Below are 21,682 nucleotides of genomic sequence, written 5' to 3' on the forward strand. Positions count from 1 at the left end.
CTTGACTCTCCTTTGATTCCAAATGTAAAAAATAGCCTTTATCTAATGTTCAGGCACATAATCTAACTACACATGCATTTGCATTTGCATTGCAAGTCAGTGAAACATGGCTAGAGAGCCATCTTGGATGTTATCTATGTTATTACTCAAGTAGAGAGAATAATCATAATCCTTCTCTTCCTCTCTACCCTCCTGCCTTTTTTTCAGAAGTACACTTAAAATCTGTTTTTCAGCTACACTGGCTCCATTACATTTGAACTTCAGCAAGGAGAACGTGATATGAATATGCAGAGAGAAAGCATAGACAAAAGGTATATATTCATGATGTGGCTCAGTTTAACTGTTCCTATAATTAGCTACAACTCATTAGGCAATAAAAAGACAAACAAAGAGATTATGAATGCAAGGGCAATATTTTCTCCATAAAACAAACAATAAGCTTACAGATGCTTCTTTTTTCAGTCTTTCCTTGTATAAATACATGCAGCAGCTTAGAAAAGATATTTTCAGGAGTGAAAATTTTTGTCTAAAAATAAAACCTGTAAACATTTCCCTGGGTCATTTCAATAGAAAGTATTTACAGCTATTGCACACTTGGGATTTTTTGATGTCAAGGATAAAATAACAATACAGCAATGGTCTGCAGATGACTAGCTTTGATCTCTTATTAGTTCTTTTAATAGCCTCTTAATTTTTACTTTGCATAAGAGGCACTCACCTTCACCGTTTGTCCAGCTTCAGGGCCATCCTGTAAGCAAATGGAGAAATATCAAGTTGAAGAAACTAACAAGGATCATACAAGAAGTGAGAAATCTTAGTCAATAATAATTCACATGCAATTTCACTGAATGCTAATTGAGCATATTTTCCTTGAGACCATTCAACACAAAGTTTTTTGCCAAGGCTCCTTCCATATCAGTCCATGGCAAAATGAGAAACTGTATCTTAGACTACAAAAATGACAGATGTTACTTTTCATCTTTTCAGTTATTTTTTAATAGGTAGCAACAGATTTTTGATACTTGTGGACATAAAACCAGACATATAAGTGAAAATCTAAAGAAATTATACTACTTAAATTCTCATTCCAATGAAATGAGATTAGTCTCCTGATTTGCTTATAACTGAGCTCTCTCTCTCTCTTTTTTTGTAGTACAAAAAGAGCCAGCATAAATAACTGAAAGGTCAGAATTGATACAGCTACATCTCTTTGCCTGCATATAAATAGCTGTGAACAGGATTACCTGTTTCCACCACAAGCAGTGGGCTACCTGCTGAACAGAGATGTAGCTGCCTTTTCTGCAGACACTTATTTTCAAGAAAGTGCATTTGTTGGAATAATCACAAACAAGCACTGAGTTCAGGAGTGTTACAGGCTTATTCCGATGTTTTGCTCTTATCAATTATCCACACTTTCCGTGATTGTTTGCCTTTTAGGTTTTTCAGTGGCAAATGGGGTAACCTGCAGTGCAGTTCTTGCGCTTTTAAATATTCTTATTTTGCATTTATTGCCCCTTGAAGCTTGAATGCCCTTTGTCGTTGGACCAGGGAAGAAGGCTGAAAGCTTGACAAAACAAATCATTAAACCTTTTTAGTTAACTGGTTTGCAAACCTGAATCGAAATGGTGAGCGAGGTGCCACAGAAGTGTTTCTCCACCACGTTGCCCACCCTTTGTGCCGTACGAAACAAATCAGCCACTTCCTCAGGACACAAATCCCGGAAACGTTCCACTGCCCGCAGAGGACAAACAAGGACATCTGAAGGTGCTATTGTTAAGGTACAACTGGAAGTCTGAGGGGTCCAAAATGACAGGTGTCTCAATCCCTAGCCTGCAACCTGCTTCTGATCACCTTTGAATTGCCTAAACTCTTCCTTTCTGAGTATTGCATCAAGAACAACTGAAAACATAAGGATAAGTCCAGAGAATTACAGGATGCTTTTTTCAGAAGTTGAGCCTCTACTCCTTCAGATATGGGCATAATAATTAAACTAAAATTTAGTTATATGTTCATATGTTACCAATGAGATAACCAATGCAAAGCAAAAAGAGACTCAAAGTTACCCTTTAGAAGGAGAGAAGCTTCTATTTAACACCTCTGAAAGTCAGAGACATTTTCTTCTGTCATTAAAATGGGGAAAGACAAAGGAATTTAAGATGTTTGGGTGTGTAACTTAAGACAACAGTTTTACAATGCATTTCCACAAATGTGGTATATGTATTTTTTAAAATCTTGATGTTACACCTCTAATTTTAAGTTCCTAAATGTGAAAAGATGACACCATGCTGATAATAACAGATAATTTATTTCTACATACCACCGATTACCATTCACAAGAAATGCTTATCTATAAAACATATGTTCTTAGAAATATACTAACATAATTAAGAAAATTCCCTTCTAAGTATGATGTTTGCAGCACCATAAATATACTTTTATTTTATTCTATCTTGGTGACTATGCTTTGTGCATCAAATGAAATTGTTACAAAATAAACAACGGAAGTACACAGACGATATTTGCAGTCATCTCATCTGCTGTGCTCACAGAAATAAGTAATTGTTATGATTCCTCATTTGAAAGTCAATTTTCTAACATTATTAATAGTGTCCAGAATCTGTAGCCTGTAAATCCAACAAGCAAGTACCTGGGACTTGGTTCTTATTTCAATTCCCTGCACACAGGTTTGGGTTTTTTCTTCTGACTTACAGTACGGTGTTTGCAGAATGAAGACCTTAACATCACCTTTAACACCACTTGAACATTTATGACCAAAGGCTATGAAAATTAACAACTTATTTTTTCAGTATTACAACCAGTATTCAAAGGACCATATGAAGAAAATTAAGTTCCATGTCATTGCATTACGGTCATCTTTATTTTTACTGCATCTTGAAGCCTGCAGGTATTGAGGAATATTCCCTATACTCCAGGAAAGGTAACTAGAAGATGCTCTGTAGTTCACAGGTTCACACAAAGGTGTGAACAACAACCAACTTAGTCTTCAAAAATTGCATGGGACCTTTGAAATAAAAAAAAATTATACATGTGAAAGATGTTTAAACTCCATAAACACAGCGACACACTTGCATTCACCAAGTTTATCACATGAATTGCATTCAAGTCTGACTGAAGAGAAAACCAGATGTTTCCTGGAAGTAAAGAAGCAGGGGTAGGGTTTGGTCATTTTTCAGAGGCCACCTGGGGACAGACAAGATTGTTATTGATATTCTTAGAGTGGGAGCATATTTCTTAAGCAAGCTCCACAGCTACCAGGCCTCAACAGGACACAAGAAGACTGGTCCCAGCTGTGGGCATTTACCTGCTTTGAAAACCTGACCCTTGTTTTTTAGTATAGCATCATCTATGCCACTGATATTCTCTTTTTCTCTTGTTCTAACTTCTGGTGTTCAAATTTGAGAGTAAAAATATGTATTTAGAAGGAAGGTACTTGGAAATAAGCAAATCCTGTAAGGACACAAGAAGCCTTGTTTTGCAGGGGTTTAGTTTTAAAATGCTGTGCCGCTTGGCAAGATACTGGACATAATAAACCTCCTGTAATTTATTTGTGCTTTCCCAGCACATACTATACAAAGCATCTCCATAAAGGATGCTATTGGCCAAACTTAGGGCCCAAGAGAAGACCTGGAAACTTGCTTGGCAGACCTGATTTCCATACCAGGAATAAAGGAATAGAAAAACTAATTTTTCTCATAAAAAAGAAATCCATGTCAACACTAAAACATGAAAAAGGACATTCGTTTATCTGAGTTCATTTTTCAAAAGGAGAGAAGGGAAGCTTTTACCCTTAGGGCATCTGATACTTAAGTAGATAATTATCCTTCTTCTGCAGCACTGCTTTATTATCATGGGTCAACGAACCATTTATAAATGAAGAATTTCCCCTCACCTCTAGCAAAACTCCTGCTTACATTAAGACAAGTTTCCTTTTCTCCTTTAGAATTTTTTCCCAGCAGTTTCTCGCCTTCTCAGACTTGCACACGCCTCACCACCATTTGTTTGTTCTCTACCTAGCTCAGGGCCACAGCCAAGTAGGAATTTTTGCATTAATCAAGGTTTCTACAACCTTATATTAACACTGTACTACTTGGCATTGTGATGTATTGTGAAAAAATACAGGCTAAGTGCTGCTTGCAAGAGCTTTTGTTTCCATAGCACGTAGCAGACAGTGCAGTGGGTGCTAGTTCTGATCCAGACAGGACAAGTTTTCTCTTCTTAATTCTGTCACAAACCTGCTCTGTCATTTGGGCAAGGGGTCTCTGTACCTCTCTCTACTTTTCCACACTTTGCCACTTGATGCAATGGATGTTTTCTTTAAAGCTGTGAGACTCTCCACCTAACTGAGGCCATGAAGCATTTCTGCAATATCAAACAATATGCCCATAAACCATGTCACTGCAAAAAGGATCTTTACTTCTTCCTTATGTTACCAAGACTCATTTACAACTCAAACTAGAATTTAACCATATTTCTCTCTTCGAATATGATAAATAATTCAAAGGCACAATCACACACTGGAACATCTTCACTGAACTTCCCCTCACTTCAAAATAATTCTACAAAGAATAATGATAGAAATTCTGAATCAGAGCTAAATTAACATGAGAATGTAATTAGGACAACATTCAAGTTATATTTAACTATGAATATATAAAAAGGCAAATGTTAGAATGAATTCATGGATTTGAGGTCATTAAGAAAGCAACCATCCATTGCAAGATTAAATCATACTGTTTTTAACTACAGTTTTAACACTAGGATAGTTTTTAACTTTCTATCCTGGTCAGATTTTAATTTGGGTAAGTGTTCTATTCACCTCAAAATTCTTCCTAATTTTAATATTAGGTAAGCTGTTAATTTCTTGCTGGAATTAACCACTGCAAACACTGCTATGAACTATTGATGTGTTTCAGGTGACTGTGTTCAAAGATGCAAGGGAAAATAAGTCTGTTTTTATGTGTAAATGCAATTACACCTTAGATAGAAGGATCTACTACTCTCTGAGATGCCTCAGGGCATTCAGCTGCCACTTCAGAAGGGCAGAAGTCTCCCATATACCTCGTGTCATATTTGTCAGGCAGGTGGGAAGCCTGAGCCATCTTAGGGGATCTGAAATGTCAGGAGGTGTCTGTGTTTGAGCAACAGCCTCCACCTTTACAGACAAGAGGCTGAAAGCCAGCACACATGCTGCAGGATTCAAGATAGAATTCTGCCTTCAGAAAATCTGAAGTTCGTGCTTCCTTTCTATAACCACCACAATTAATAATTTTGTGAGTTCTTCGTTCGTTCTAAACTACTACTGACTGATGAAGTTTCTATTTTTTAGCTTTGATGTGCACAGCTGTTATTTCTTCAAATTCTCTGAGTCAGTCCACATCATTAGAGCACTTGCAGTTTAATATGTCGAGTTCTCTATTTTAAGCAGTGGAAAACCTTTGCATGTTTTTATAATCTATGATTGCACGTTCCTCTCTCTAGATCTTGCAGGAGTCTCTCAACAGCCTTACTTTTTTCCTCATACCTAAATATGCACACACATTTCAATATGCATGCCCTCACACACACTGAAAGATCCATTAAAGATTTATTAAACAATTAGGAATGTAAGTATTTCCCAAAGACTACCAGTAGGTAGTAGACTAAAACTCCAGATATATTAGTGGAAGTGCATAACCATAAAGAAGCAGTAAAACAACAGTGGATCAGACCCATTACCCTAAATCTGAGCTAAAACCTAAGGATGAGCTATGATTTCAAAAAAATCACTTGTCCTTATACATTGGACATAGCAGACCACTCCCTACACAACCTTGGGTGGGTTGTTTAATGTAACGAAGCCCACGAACCTCCCCCATCATTCAAATTAACAGCTTCTGCCTATTAAGATTGTAATGTGTTTGGAAAAAACTCAGACTTGTGGTAAAGCAAGCACAGCTCAACAAGTTCCTACACATCCACAGAAGAAGGATGATGAAACATGTGCAAGCTCCCAGCCCTCATCAGTCAAGGTTACAAAGGTTTCTGTAAATCTTTCACTCTTTCATTGACCTTTTTAGAAAAAGTCAGTGATAACTAGAGAAGAACACCTTTAAGGCTGGCACCCAGAGGTATTTACTGCATCTGGTTCTGCAGTGGGCACCCAGACACTATCAAGGCTCTGTTCAATTGTCCTAAGCATGAGTGCATATTCCCCATGTACAATCAAATGTTTAAGGATACACTCACACTGAACACCATGGGTCACTACTGAAAAGTGAGCAATTGTTAAGCACAGAATGACTTTAAGTTGATCAGACAGAGAGGACTCAGATTCCACCAGAAAAGCAAAGCACACAAGCAGCATCTGCACTCTGACCACCTCAAGTGCCATTTTCTTTCTACTAATACCCAGAGTGGAAGCTAAAATTCAATGACACAGTAGCAATTTTTATTTGCTTTACCTGAACTTGGACTTTGAAGACTAAATTATTGTAATTCTGTATTTAAGGTCTAAGCCAGGCTCTGTGTTCTCTTCAATGGGATTCTGATCAACCCCACAAAGTGCCCATTATAAATTTTCACACACAACTATCAAGGTACCTGCCTTCTGTAGTTCTGAAACGCTGGAAAAATGGCCTTTGGGGGGGTCAAAAAAAGAAAGAAAACCAAAAAAAGAAACCCCAAAGAGGTTAAAATTCCTTTTATGTGACAAGCTTTAGTACTAAATACAGCTTTTTCCTGGTTAAGTCCATTAGTTTGCTATACAGAAAACATACTTGACTTCGATTTTATTCCCGAATTTGAACTTCAAACAGAACAATTCAAAGCCTTACAAAGGAAAAAATTAAAGGCTCTCCAGGTACTGACATTCTAACAATAGGAATAAAATGTTTTTGTCTTTTTGGAGAAACAGTTAAAAACATTAAAATTGCCAGGTATTCTTAATATGCAAGGCTTTAAAGGAACAAAATACAAGGGGGCAGAATATCTAAAAGTGAAAGGGTAATTGCTTCTTAATACATCTCCTAGATTTGACAAATACAGATAGTGTTCTGAACCAAGTGTTACAGGAGCTTTTAACTTAGGAAAATTATTTCTTTACAATGAGTAGTATGGTCAGGAATCCATAGCTCACATTGGGATGGAAATAATGCTCCTGTTCAGGAGACTTTAAAAAATATTTTAAAAAGTCATCCTTCTCACAGGAGCACAAGAGTCAAAACTCAAAAACAAAAGAACTATTTTAAATATTTTTAAAATGTGAAATCATAATAATAACACTTCCCAAGCTTTTAAACCTCTTGGAATATCTAATTTAGCATTCTAATGGTTGTTTGGTTTTTGTTGGTGGTGGTGTTTTGTTTTTTTGTTTGTTTGCTTGGGTGATTTTTTTTGTTTGGGTGGTTTTTTATTTATTTTTTTAATCACAAAATGTTGTTAAGTTAATAATAAAATTTTTCCTTAAATGGGGAAAGTTATCAAAATGGACTTTTTCATTAATATTTTGCTTTTGACTCTCAGGTTTACCTTTAAAAGACACTAAAATGTCCCAAACTATGGAACCTATGGAGACCTAATCTTGCTTCACATATTTCATAAACCTGGCTGAACACCTTAAAACACAGTGGCCTCTGCCTCTCCCTCCCAGCTGAAAGAACAGAGCAACTCTCAGCAAGAACTTCTGCCATGGAGATCAGGGCTTAGCTCAGTTTAGAATTAACACAGACTTGAGCACCATGGCCACTGACACCAACTCCTTGGTACAGAAAAGCCCATGAGGGACACATAGATGATGGTGTCCCCTGAGCACAAGGCTGCCCAGTGCCCAGTTCATCCCTAGCTGAGCTCAGAAGAGAGCCCCTTGGTGCAGCTACTGGGAGCTCACAGGCCAGAAGAATCATCTGCAGGAGGCTGCAATTAATGATTGTTTTTATCTCCTGTGTCTGTCTGAAAGACTCCTTCTGCACATCCATAAGGAAGCTGATGGGAATGCAGAAATAATGCACTGTGGGGAGCTGGCGGAGGGTTTAATCTTTCCTTACACTCTATTTTACATGAATTTGCATCAAGTGCCCCAAGCAGAGAGAATCAGTCAGACAAAGCTTCAGGTATTAAAACTCACTACAATGCTGTTTCCCAGATTCAACTGGGGAGTGTAGGCAGGGGTACTGAATTCAGCATTGCATCTCAGCAGAAGTTTTCTTTGTTCAAAAAGCTCTAATTGCTAACAGAAAGAAGTCCCATAGCTCAGAAAAAAACACAGGAGAATGCATGACTAATAAAATTAATATAAATGAAAAACAACTGCCAGTCATTCATCACTTTCTGCTCTTGAACAATTCTTCACATTTTGAAGCCTACAGAAGCAATTTCTCTAAGCAAAGAAAACAATAATGGTTGCACAGACACTGACTGTAGGAGGAGTTAAGAAGGAAGCAAAAACAACTAAAATAGCATGTGCACATACACATAAAAGGCATCAAAAATCCTTTTAAATAATTAACATTTCCTGCTTTATTACAACAACAACATGTCAGGGCATTAACTCAGCCCCCTCTAACCCCACAGAATTAGGATGTACATAAAACTGCAGTAATGCAAGACCTAAAAACTCTCCCCCTAGGACAAATCTTATTGAGCAAAATGAAGAGACTTGCTTTTGGAAGAAAATCCATAGACTATTTGGATTAAGAGTTAGCATCTCATAGTAGGAGAAGGTAGAGGAGCGAGCACTTTTTAGTGGGTTTTAGATGTAGAACTGGATTAAAATGTTTTTTGGAAGTCTGCTTTGGTACAACACAGGGAATTGTACACCATGGAACTTGCTGGTTTGGGAGGAAACTTCATCTTTATCATTCATAGCTAAGAACCAAAGAAAATGCAACAAACTTACAATACATCTTAAAAATGGCTTCAGACTACTAAACCCAAATACAAAACATTTTTCCATTTTTTAACACCACATCTTAGCAATAATTAAAAAGTCATTAATACCATTTATCTAATAACAGTTGATCTTGACACTGCAGCTCAGTTTATGTTCACACTAACATGGAAGATCAGATTTATGCAAAGAGCAGAGACTCAGTGTTCGCAGTGGAACCAAGAGCAATAAGTGTAAATCTCCAACAGAGATGTCTCCCCATTGTAAAGACACTGATTTAAGAGTACACTGCAGCTTTTATACAGTGTTGTTTTTTCACTCTACCTGAGCTTCTTACCTCACTGATGCTACTTAAAATAATTCCTCACTTCAACAAAAGGTGCAATAAATCCAAGAAATGAACAATAAATACTATTTTACTTTTTCTATAGAACAAAATTAAATACATTTAGGTATAGGTATGGATTATAGGTCAAATCATGCTAAATAGCAGACCAAAGAGCAAAGTACTTTTACCTAAAGTACAGTGACTCCATAAGAGAGAGGGTCACAGGAAGGAAATGTGAGATTCAGAACTGCTCACTTTTCATTTTAAAGCAAGCCTTTTGTATATTTGATATTCCCTTGAAATGCCTTCAGGATATGTCAAGTAGGTCACTAAAAAATCAGTTCCTCATAGCAAGTAGTATTTTACTGTAGGGTTTGTCCTTTTCTGCTAGCTACTGACCTCAGGGACAGCTTTGGGCAATTGCAGGTGCCTAAGTGGAACCACAGTGATAATGGCCATGGGGGAGTTTGTGGCTCAGAAAAATACCTCTGGTCCAAGTTTAATTTGGAGGAAATTACTGGAGACCTAAACTTACCTTTGTGCCTGTAATCGTGATAACATTGTAAAATCACATTAAACTTTTGATCTTGGCCCCAAAGCAACAACCAGTGGCTAAATGGGAAATGCAGAAGTCCCAACATTAGGTGAAAGAGTCCAATAGGATTTAATCTACAACTGTTAGGATGCACAGAGAAGATTCTGTAAAGAAATACTTCTGTACAACCCCTTTCAGCTAAGTACATCTATACTGCTCCAGATGAGGCATCCTACTTCTAAATATAGGACAAAATTACGCATAATTACACAAAACTATCTATGCATATATATACTAATTATAAATGTGCAAGACCACTGGAGTAAACACCCATGCTGGAAGCTGACAGCAGAAACCAAAAATCACTTGGGGTACAACACTCAAAGTGTGTTTTTTTGGGCTAAACATCAGTGATAGCATTCACCACAGAAACTAATATGTTCATGCAAAGCAGTTGAGCAGCTACAGGTCTTGTCCAAATGACTTACACCAGCAGAAAACTGCACTGAATTCAATTTACCAACCTTAACCCTGCTGGAATTGCAACGTGTCATTGCAAAGCCTCATTTCAAGAAGAGGAAGTTCATGATCCAGCCTCTCCACCTGAGAATAGGAAATAACTTGTTTGAAAATGCTTCAGCACTGAATCTTAATTAAAACTGTGGCACCATCATATTAAAAAAATAATGTTATCATTATGAAGTTATATTCTAGCTCATGATTCAGGAACTGTAATGAGGGAATAATTAATTACTAAATATTAGTTATGACAAATTTATTTTCTTGCAATTTATTGGATGCCATATTCCAGGCATTAAGTTTTATTGGAAACAAGCTTTTATCTGGTAAAAAGACACCAAAGACATATTGGGAATTAAGGTTCTGTACAAACTCTGTTACTGGCATTGTTGTCTATGGTACTTTAAAGCACAATCCTTTTTTTTTTTTTTTTTCCCCTGCTCTGGGTATTTTATGGCAGGAGACAGCAATAAAATAAATGCATTATTATGTAGTTAATCTCCCTGGGATTTATCTTGACTAATTTTCAAGGCAAATTCATTCAGCTGATAGGGCAAATGACTGGATTTGGAACTGTGAGAAGCCAGTGCTTTATGGACAGGCTGAAGTATCTTGCTGCTTGGAAGCTTCATTCCTCCCATCCTCTTGTTTTCTCCAGAATTAAGTTACCTCCAGGCAGGTTCTGTTACATCTGTTGTTGGAGAAGCTGGTAACAGATCCACCTTCTCCAACTACCTATTAATGGCAGATGATCAAGAGCTTTACAGTTCTTGTACCTCTACACTAAGTCTATGCTGAACAGCACAGAGAAAGAGGAGCTTGTGGCAGGACGTGCCAGATCAACAGTGCCTTCATTTCATAACCAGTGAAGCATCATCTGGAGGAATGCAGTACAAGACCAATTATCAGAATATCACAGGGGACAGCAAATACATTTAGACAATCAAGGTTTTGGGTAATGAAGGTAATTTTGAATGTAATTGACAGATAATGAGGAACATGAATAACAGGGAGTTTGGAAAACTGAATTTGGATAATTCAGACTGTCTTACACTAAGTATATTCCTCAAAGAATATTGTAATGTATGTTGGGATTTTCCAAGTTTTTCAACAGAATAAACCACCTGATTCTCATTAATTTCTCAGAAGTGGTTTTCTACCTAGTTCTGCTAAGGCATTCAGGAAACCACTCTAATTAAAGTAAATGAAGAGCTGTGCTTGTCAAACTGGAAGCTCTAATGGCATATTTTGCACACTTGGTGACTAATATTGCTTCTAAAGCAACAAGATGAGCTATGCTGTCCCATGGGAGTAGAATAAGTCTAAATTACAAAGGAGAGAACTAAACCATCCTGGGAAAAAAGGAATGCTCTCTACACCCCTGGCAGGAATGGCTTAGCCCTCTGTAAGAACGTCAGCACCTTTCAGGAACAGTCTGAAAACCAGTATCTGCCTTATGAAAAAGCTGCTCAGCACACTCGCACAGCAGAAAAGTAAATCATACCATCTTTGCCCTGCAAGATCACATCTTTGTTGCTGCACCTAAAAATAAATCTGCCAGTGTATTTCCATCATTTCCTCTGAATGCATAAAATGGCAAAACCCATAACAAACCTAGGTGAGAATCTTTACTGTGTCAGCTAACGCCCGGTTGACGTGGATGTAGTGGAGAGGTGAATTTACAAGTTGCTTTATTGTTTTTGCAAATGTTACTTCTTTGCTGTTTAGCAGAACCTACTGAAAACAGCACTGTTGTCATCATTCTTCACCAGTGAACCCCAGGAGCACACCCTTCAGGCATTCTGGAGACAAGTGATGACCCTTAGAAACCTTGAGATAGAGGACAAGGACATTGAAAATGAGATGGTAAACAAGGGAAATATAACAGTAATTGACAGAGTTATTTCAGAATGTAGAGGAATATAGCAAATGGATTTTTCTGTACTTTATATATCTGGGGATTAAACCAACTAGAGCAGCAAAGCAGGGATTCAGCCTTCCCTCAGCTGCAGCAGAGGGAAATGTGGGGTGGAAATACCAAAGGCTCTCTGTGGTGTTGAAGCAGAGACTTCTGCAACAAGAAAAGAAATTATTTTAAGACATTGTTCCTTAGCTACTTAATTTTGACAACTTATTTACTATCTGCTTTAACACAAAAAAGCTTGATATCAACAAGAACGTTCACAGAAAGCAAGTGTCAGGGGTAAATGCTCCCAAAGATGCATTTTTCTTTACCTGCCACAGGAGTCAGATTTGAATACTCAAGTGCTAAGAAAATGTCAAACTGATCATAAAATCATTTGTGTTGGAAAGGACATCAAAATCATCTAGTTCCAATTCTCTGCCATAGGCAGTGATGCCTCCTGCTAGATCAGCTTAAAAGTACTCAAGACAAAGAAAGCTATCAAGGAGGAGGGAATAAGGAGGTCTTCCCCCTGTTTTTCCCTTGCATAATAAGACTTCTTGGATAAGAACAAGCAGGCACAGTGTCATCATTGCCTCAGTAGAAGCTGTTCTAACACTATTATTGCCATTAATGTTCATTGTTCCCAGCTCTCTGCATCCCAACCAGGCATTTCAGCATGCACGGTACATAAATTCATACTCTCATCCAGAATTTCTGCAATATTCAAGAACATGAGAACAAAGAAGACAAACTAGCAGTTTAACTCCAAATAACCTTATTTTGTGTGTGTGTCATCTGAAACCATTACTTTAATGCGATTACCTATTTTTATTATTTCCTTTCTGTGGACTTGAAATAAAGATACAACTGAGACTCTCTCAGACACGGTCATTAGCATCATTACAGTCTTTCTACTGTCATCAGCAGAGATCTGATCTGTAAATCAGGTTAGATTTTAAGGGCTTCTGAAGAGTAAGCCCTCTTTATCATGCTATTATACATCCCAGAGACAACTTCCTCTGGCTCACTGAGAAAAACAGACTGTTTTAGTTCCTTTACATAACCAGAGGAGCTCTTAATGCACAGATTATTGACTTAGTGGGGTTTTATCAGGTCCCAGTGTACCAGGGGATTCCTTAATCCAAGACTTCTTTACACAATCTATTTTCATGGCTCTTTTTTTACTGCCACAGTCTGTCAATATAACAATTTGCAAATCCTGAACCAGCATATGCTTAGCTCCTTAAAAGGTGCTCAAGGAGGAGAGGGGGAGAAGGCGTTTCCCTACTCTTGTTTTCCCTCTCATCCTCAGCGTGACACAATTCCCACAGGGCAAAGAGCATTACAGAGTTGCATGGCACAGTGTTGACTTTCTGCTCACAGGCCCATTCCCACATTCAGCCTCTCACCTTCACAAAACCAGCAGGATAGAGACCTTCCTTTGTCACTCTCCAGAGAGGTCAGCAGAACATCCACACATCCTCAAGGAACCAAGTCCAATAGACAAGTGATCTAGAGAAACAGAAGTCTCAAAGAGGAAACATGGGTCTCAGAATGGTCTGCTGCACAACATCATCTGCTAGTAAAAAAACCTGATGTTTGATTCCTTTGTTGATACTACTGAAAGTAACCAGAGAGATTCATCCCCCAGTATAGAGTCACTGCTGTGAAAAAGAAGAGTTGCAAGACAAATGGGTGGTGTCACACAACTGCCAAGGGAGGATGTGGAATACCTTGTAGCTGTGCCATTAACAAAAATTCAACTGAAAAGGGGCATGAAAAGATGGTTGCAGAGATGAAACCCCTGTCCCTCCCTCTGTGGGTTTCTGCTCATTAGGGACCCAGATCCCCCCTCCTCCCGATCATTCCCTCCTGCAACTTGTTGAGCCGCAGTTCCATAGGCCTAAATAGAAACACCCACAGAAACAGTGCAAGGACAGGGTTCAAGGTTATCAGATGCTTTAGGCTGAGGTCCATCAAGTCAAGCATCCCATTTTATGGTGCTTCAGACCTTACATCTACATCACTCTCAACAATAAATATTTCCCAGTGTGGGAATCTGTAAGACTGCTGCACAGTCCAGATTAATCACAGGTCTAAGAGTCTCACTGGAGCAAGGTCTGAGTAGCTGTTAGCACTTCATAGCATGTCTACATACCCCCAAAGATTTCAGCTTTGATTTCTAGTTTGGACCTTTCAACGTTACCATAATACAAGATGATAACAACAATATGTCACTGCACTTGTTGCTAGCAGACAGTTCCCTGGAGTGAAGAAAAAAAAATAAAATGGCTTAAATCTGGCATGTTATCAATGTTAAAAAAGAAAGTAGATTTATGCCAAAGAAAACACAAGCCTCCAACAAAGATGACAGTATTCTAACCACATCCTGGATGTAAGGGAGAAAACTGATGTTGAATCTAGTATCATAAACTTTGTTCCAGCAAATAAATGTCTAGAACTCTGTGTTTCTACTTTAAGTTGCAAGCACATGGCATTTCTTTGGGGTTTATGATCACCATCAAAGCCATCTAGCTGAGAAACGTGGATGTCTTTCTCTTTCCAAAGGTTACAAAGTAGATATCCCATATCGAGGGGCTGAAAGAGCAGGAGCATTTGGTACTCCTCCAAATGAAAGCATCTCCACTGTCATTTGTTCAGTTTCCTCTTGTTAAGCTGCTGGATGTGAATCACCCAGTGACCTCCCAACATGTCAGTGATGGCCGAGTGTACGCTTATAAAACTCAGTCTTGCAACAGTGATGTGTGTGCTTGTTGCTCTGGAGATTAAACACATGTTCTCTACAGAGTCCTCTTGCATGTGCCTGTCTCTATTTCACATCCACCCCATGCTGATACCTGCCACTGGAGTGAAACAGACCTGAGAATCATTTTTCCTGGGCTCTGCATTGCTATCATAGGCTTCTTATCAGGCCAGTCAGAAACTGGTGGCAGAACCATTCCTGGCTGCATGTCACTGATACAGAAGACACAAGAGATGCCTAAGCAGAAGCAAGCAAATGAACAGCAGTATAAGAAAAAAAGGCAGAAAACACTGTTTTTTGGTTTTTATAGGAACTTCAAAGTTCTCCTCAGTTATAAATCATTCTGAACCACCAGTCTGCCTAAGGATGGCTGTGCTTTTGAAGGTGAAAGCTTGAAGATCAGACCTCGGGTGATAAAAAGAATGCTGGTTCCACTACAGACAAGTTGATTGCAGAGGAGATAAAATGGTGCCCAAGAACAGGATAAATCAGGCTGAGATGTTTTTGCTATGCTACTAGTCACCAAGAGATAAAAGTGCTTCTATAGATTTTCAGTAGAAGAGAATTAAGGTCTTTTAAGTCATATTCTCCATCAGAAAGAGTAGATAAAGTTTCCATTTGGCTACCACTTTCTTAGGACATTGGATTAGAAATGAAAGTTACTGAACAAAACCCCAACCTTTTAAACCGAAACTGACAAAAACCAACCCAAAAACCCCCCAGAAACCCAAACAAAAACAAACAAAAAACCAAACAAACCAAAAAACAAAACAAAACTTAGTGAAGAATTTCTAAAAAACCCTTGCAGACATGATGCCAGAGTCAATTATATTTGTACTGCTAATTTATAAGTGCAAGATAGGCAGAGTTATCAATGGAGATGAGAAGTCAAAGGACTGCAAGAGGGAAGAGAAAATGTTTTGTAGTTAAAAGTGCTCAGGATTTCCTCGAAAGAGAAAGGCAATTTCATGTTACTTTAGTCTTTTCTGATGCAGAAACATCTCACCAGACTGTGTATGAAAACAAAACTTTCAGCTAATCTATGTTTAGAAAACACTAAAAAAAAAAAAAGAAGAAAAAAAAACACCTTTTCCTGGAAGAAAGTTATTTGTATGCAAATATACCCCACCACTGTCACCAAAACTAAAGGATTTCAAAGTGAAAGAAGTTTTTTTGAATATAAAGTTTATCACTGCTTTGATGAAATGAGATGCCAGCTGCAAGGTTGCTGCTGTCTACTTTAATACCAATTAAAAGGATGGAGAATGGAGCTCTAACTTGTGCTCACAGGCAGAGCTGACACCACACATGCAGTACAGCTTTGACACCTAAACCTCCAGTGGCAGCTTCTAAGATATCAAGGAGCCTACATTTAAAAGCCTACTAGAGTTACTGGCAACCTCTGTGACCTAAAGAATTACAAAATGCATGAAAAACTCATGTATTACTTACAATAATTTAATGTTTTCCAATGAATGGAGAAATGGTGAGCCAATGTCTGAATAAATTAGGACACCCTTCTGCTGAGAAATAATGGTCAAACTTGTGTCATTTTACACAATTAACCTTTTTTCTGTTTAGCCAGAAGAGTGAGTTTGCCTTGGGCATCTTGGCCCTTCAGGCCAGCAAGGACTGAGAAGGGAAATGGCACCACAAAAGGCACCCAGTAGTTGTGCCTGAGGGACCCCAAACTCCAGGGAAGGGACAGCCTTCCAGCAGACTTCAAAGGTCATCAGGGGCAGACAGGGCTCAAAGCCATAGGACCCACTTAAGAGAATGTCTTGTCAGCAACTCTCTGTTACAGCACATACATTTGGAAACATGCACCCTTTTTAAATACACACTCTGTGTTTTCATCTTTGCTTAGAGAAATCCTGAAATAATAAAATCCTGCAAGGAGGAGCGTCCTCCTCACCCAGTAATTTTGACCTCAACAGGTACCAGACAATTCAGAACACTTGAGCAGAGTTAGAAATCTTTCCACACTTTTAGATGCTATCACCATTGCTCTGCAATAGTCAATTGCTAATTGATTTCCTTTAAACCTGTGTAAGCTATAGATATATAGATGTGTACGTGCATTGAAACTTAAAGTATGTTTTCTTGTTCAGAACTCTGATATCAAAACATCTACACTCTTCCCAAGTGTGCTCCAGGACAATCTACAGGACAGAAGTATATCAGTTTTAACAAAGCAGGAGAGATTACTGAAGTGGTGAAAATTTCCTTAAAACATAATTTTAAGAATTATTTTCTTGCCTTAACTCATGCAGCTGCACAATTGTGTTTTAGAAGATATTTCTGAGACTGCCACTGGTCTGTCACAAAACTCCAAAAACTTATCATCAACCAGAGAACCAGAGAAATGGAGGTTTAGCTTACATGCCTGCATGTACACATCTGCTGCCTCTGTTTAATTGCAATAAAGATTTTCCAGAAATAAGAGTCATGGGTGAAGGCTAAAGTCATTAAAAATAATTTTGAATAAAATGTTTTGAACAAAATGTTCCCTCAATGGCAAGCACAATGCAAAAGAATACATCTGCACATAATGGCAAATAAAACATTGTGGAAGCAGTTGTCAATTAAAGCTTTTTACCTTGATTCTGCTTCCTCAAGCAGAAGGATTTAAAACTTTTTTTTTTTTTTTCCCAATACAGGTCTTAACACTGATGGACAAGAGGCTGTGCTGAGCAGCTGGGATATTTGCAGCCCCTTTCTCCCACAGTGTATCTCTGTAGGTGACAGCACATGTGGGTCACTCACCCTGCCTTCAGCACATGCCAAGAAAATACCAGGCATGGCTGTTGTGCTGCTGCCACATGGGACATGGGACATGGAGAGCCAGGACACGGGTGACCACAGCTCTGTTGCAGGCAGAGGGATGCAGCAAAGGATGCAGCAAGGCATCCTAAGCCCTCACCTTACTGCTGCCCAGTGCCCAGGAGCCTTCTCGCAGCCCAAACCACACCTCTGGGAAAATGTAACTGGAAACCAGAACATACTACAATAGGTACCTTTAATTACAGAAATAGATGCACACACAGAGCAATCCCCTCCAGAGCTGTCAAACAAGATCTGAAACCCAGTTTCTTTGGTACGGAGCTCTCAAGTCTTCTGGAATAGCTGAAGCATTTGACTGATGGAGGAGTGGGGCTCTGATATTGTTTGTTTTGCACCCAAAACTGCACAGAGCAGAAACAGTTTGGGGACTTCAGCTTCACGAAAGTTTTACTATTCAGAAATGCTAAACCTTGAGCATAAAAAAAGAAAAAAAAAAAAAGGGAAAAAGAAAAAAAGTTTTCCAAAATATCAACTTTTTAGCTGAAAGCTGAAAGAATGCTTACAAAAAACCCAATAAAAAAGTAGAGGAGAAAGGAGCTTGGGTTCCATCCATCCTGCTCCACATAATCCCCAAACAGGCTGTGTGCAATAAATATATTATTATTTAATATTTTTGCCTTACATAATTTAGTACAGTGCTGGATCCTGTAAAACCTTTTAACCTCTGCATTTTTAAAATTCTCAATTGCCACAAAAACTGGTGACTTTTCTTCAAGGAAGAAAGGTATACAAGTTAATAAGTTGAGTAGTGTCTCATACATTAAAAAATTATTTAAAAATCTTTAAAAATCAATCCAGAAGAAATCCCGAAGAAAATAATTAGTGCTCAAGTTTCAACACAGGGCCACAGAGATGGCCTCACCTGGAGCACAGCCCCTCGCTCAAAAGAAATATCAAGGGTTATCTACTGCCTCTTTTACAAATGCACTTTGGAAGCCACAAAAAGGCAGTTGTAACACCATGTCAGGCAATGTAAATATGCAGGTAGGTGTCCAATTATTTCAGCTTTAAAGATTGGTGCAGGCTCTCTCTTTAGAAGCAGACAGGGTGCACATAGGTTTTGATACCTACGCTTGATGTATTTATCTTTGAAATCTGGCACTGCTGTGACTGTTGTTGTTCAAGCAAAGCGTATGTATGCAAAAAGCAGATCATTTTCATCATGCTGTGTAGTGCGTAGCTGCGCTTTTCAGACTAAATACCTACACTGGTGAAGAAAATGCCCTTTTATTTTTTTGAAGTAGGAGAGTAACAAACCTCAAAGGTTCATTTCTTTGCAATGGCCCTAATGAACAAAACCAAATCACTCTTACACCAGTTGTGGAATTACTTGCAAATATGCCCAAGGTAGATCTTTGTCAATACATCTCACAGCACATATTCCCACTGACAAGAATAAAGTTGGTATAAACTATGCTTTCATATATTACTTGATATTGAAAGAAATATCAGTGACCTTAACCAGCATGACTGCTATAATAGTAATAAAACTGAAACTTGGAAGATTACACTTCTGGTCAAAGTAGTAAAATGTGACCTTATGCTATTCCACATTGACATTTATTATATTAATTCTGACACAAAAACTGCATTAAAATAATGTTAAGTGTCTGTCTTTCAAGTGTAACAGCTGAGAAATTCGATGTGCAAAGAAGACTTCTTCACCAACCCTCCATTTCACCATTCCAACCTAGATGGCACAAAATTCTTATAAGCTGCACAGAGGATCTCAGATCTGGTAGTCTGGGCATCTTAAATAAAAATCTGCTTTTATCTCAGACATAGGGAACATGGCAAGGTTGACACAATGCATCTCGTACATGGTGGCTTCAATGTAAAAAAAACCAGCCAACCAAACAAAAAATTCCTGGAATCAGGAGTGCATCTTTGCTCTTTAAGTGGAATTTAAAAAGGCTAAATGCAAATTCCTGACCACCAGACTGCAAGAAAGAATAAAAATTTTCAGTTGTTTTTAGTATCTACAGCAGCATGTCCATTTCTAACACAGAAAAATAATAAGGATCTAGTCTGAGGTCAACAAGGAAGATAGAGGGTTTTGCAGTCCCACATACTCTGAACTCCCACTGATTTCACTGAAAATGTAGGACATACAGAGAAAGCAGCATATCAGAGCAGAGATGTGCACTGCAGATCTCAGAACAGAATGAGGTCTGGAGCTATTTTGAGATACAGCAAAAATTTGAAAAGTAGACCTATCTGGCATTCTTTTTTATTTTTCTTCTGTAGCTAGTGTTTAGACACAGGCAAATGTTGCTATACTAAAATCAGATTTTTTAGAGTTACAAAACGATTGCTGGGTTAAAAAAAAAGAAAAAAAGAATTAAAAAGACTCTAGAGTCTCTAAGCAATCTCAGATCTGGAACAATATGGGGATTTTAGAATTCATTTGGAGCATGAATTCTGCACAGAGATCTGTCTCCTTTTATGAGTGTCTTGACTGTTCTGTGCTGTGTTACATGCTCATAGTGATTTTTAATGAGTTCAACAACCACTTCAGTAACAACAAATAGCAGGACATCAACTTTTCCCAGTACAGAACTCTTATTTTCTGGCCATCCTAAATTTGCAAATATGGCTAATTTTAACAATTCTGAGAATTAAATGTGAGCACTAATGCTTCCCACTGTGTTGGCAAGCTGCAAATTTCTGTTTTAAATTTCAGACAGAAAGAGGAAAATGTTGGGTTTTTATAATCCAAGTTGCATAATCTGTCAAGAACCATTATTTGTGCCTGGCAAGTGCTGATATGCATTTTTAGCAGAGCTAAGCATCATCAGCTCAGTGAAAAGAGCAGAATCCCTCTCTGCCTGTGGGCCAGAAGCTTAAAAAGAAAAAAAAAATAGAAAAAAAGAGAAAAAAGTGGTTTTGTCATCAGGCTGGCAGACAACCACATCTATTTCATTTTGGTAACCTGGAATACAGAGTTTGCTTTGCTATGACTGACAGAGCTGCAGCTCTCCTTTAGTAAGGGTGACAACTCATTTCAACAGCAGCTTCACTCCAAGACATCTCTCAGGTGTGCACACCAGGCACATTCCCTTTCAAGGCTCTCCTGCCCTCCTGCTTTGCAGGAGCATCTCTCCAGCAGTTGTGCAGAGCTATTGCTTTTCTGCCTCAGCAGAAGCTGTTTCCCCAGGGATGGGGTGACAGCACAGTCCTTAGTGCCTACACAAATCCCTTGATTTGGTTCCCTTCCCCTCTCGGGGGTGCAATAGGATCAGGATATGTCTTTTGGTTTGTTTTTTTTTTTTTTTTTTTGACGTCTCCTTTTTGACACATTTCAGCAGGTTTCTCTTAACTCACCCATATTCATGCCTCATCTTGGTGTAATGTACTCTTTAACAATGCGTAGCTTAATGCACAGCAGGCTCCAACACCTGGATATAAAATCCTTTCTTTGCTCTTCTTTTCTCCTACATTATTTGCATTTCACTGCAATCCATCTCCTCTTATTTAAGAGGACAGAAATGTGACTACTAAGGCATGTTATGAACTAGAGCATTTCACAAAAAACATCTTCCAAGCCCTCCATGGCCAAACTAATTATAACTGTAATCCCTCTGGCTTGATGAAGCTAAATGGAGACATACAAACTGATTTTGAAAACAGAAAAACATACAAGTGAAAAATGTTCATATGAAGAAATATGCATAGAGCATCAAGGCTTCAGGAGCAGCAGTTTATAGACCCAGTTACAACTACATGCATTTTAAATTTGAATGCCTCCTCAGTATTCATGAAGTGTATCACAGTTCAATAGTTGTTTTCATGAGTTGTGCCTTCATTAGGTGAACAACATTAAACACCTGGGATACTGTTCAAACTAGTCCTAAGGGGCAAATTTTCATGACAAATGAGCCGAGATAAATTTTACAACTGAA

General features: G+C 38.3%; 1 protein-coding gene across 4 annotated transcripts in view; it reads right to left on the reverse strand.

Moving 5' to 3' along the window:
• FHIT (fragile histidine triad diadenosine triphosphatase) overlaps positions 1-21,682 on the reverse strand; it is a 512,422-nt gene that overhangs the window by 137,840 nt on the left and 352,900 nt on the right. For all 4 annotated transcript variants that reach the window (XM_008503541.2, XM_030458483.1, XM_030458484.1 and 1 more), the window contains 2 exons: positions 1,613-1,758; positions 719-748 (listed from right to left, as the gene is read on the reverse strand). In XM_008503541.2, coding sequence (XP_008501763.2) covers positions 719-748; positions 1,613-1,758 — 176 coding nt within the window. The remainder of the gene's footprint in view (positions 1-718; positions 749-1,612; positions 1,759-21,682) is intronic.

The sequence above is a fragment of the Calypte anna genome, chromosome 12, assembly GCF_003957555.1.
Source record: "Calypte anna isolate BGI_N300 chromosome 12, bCalAnn1_v1.p, whole genome shotgun sequence".
NCBI lineage: Eukaryota > Metazoa > Chordata > Aves > Apodiformes > Trochilidae > Calypte > Calypte anna.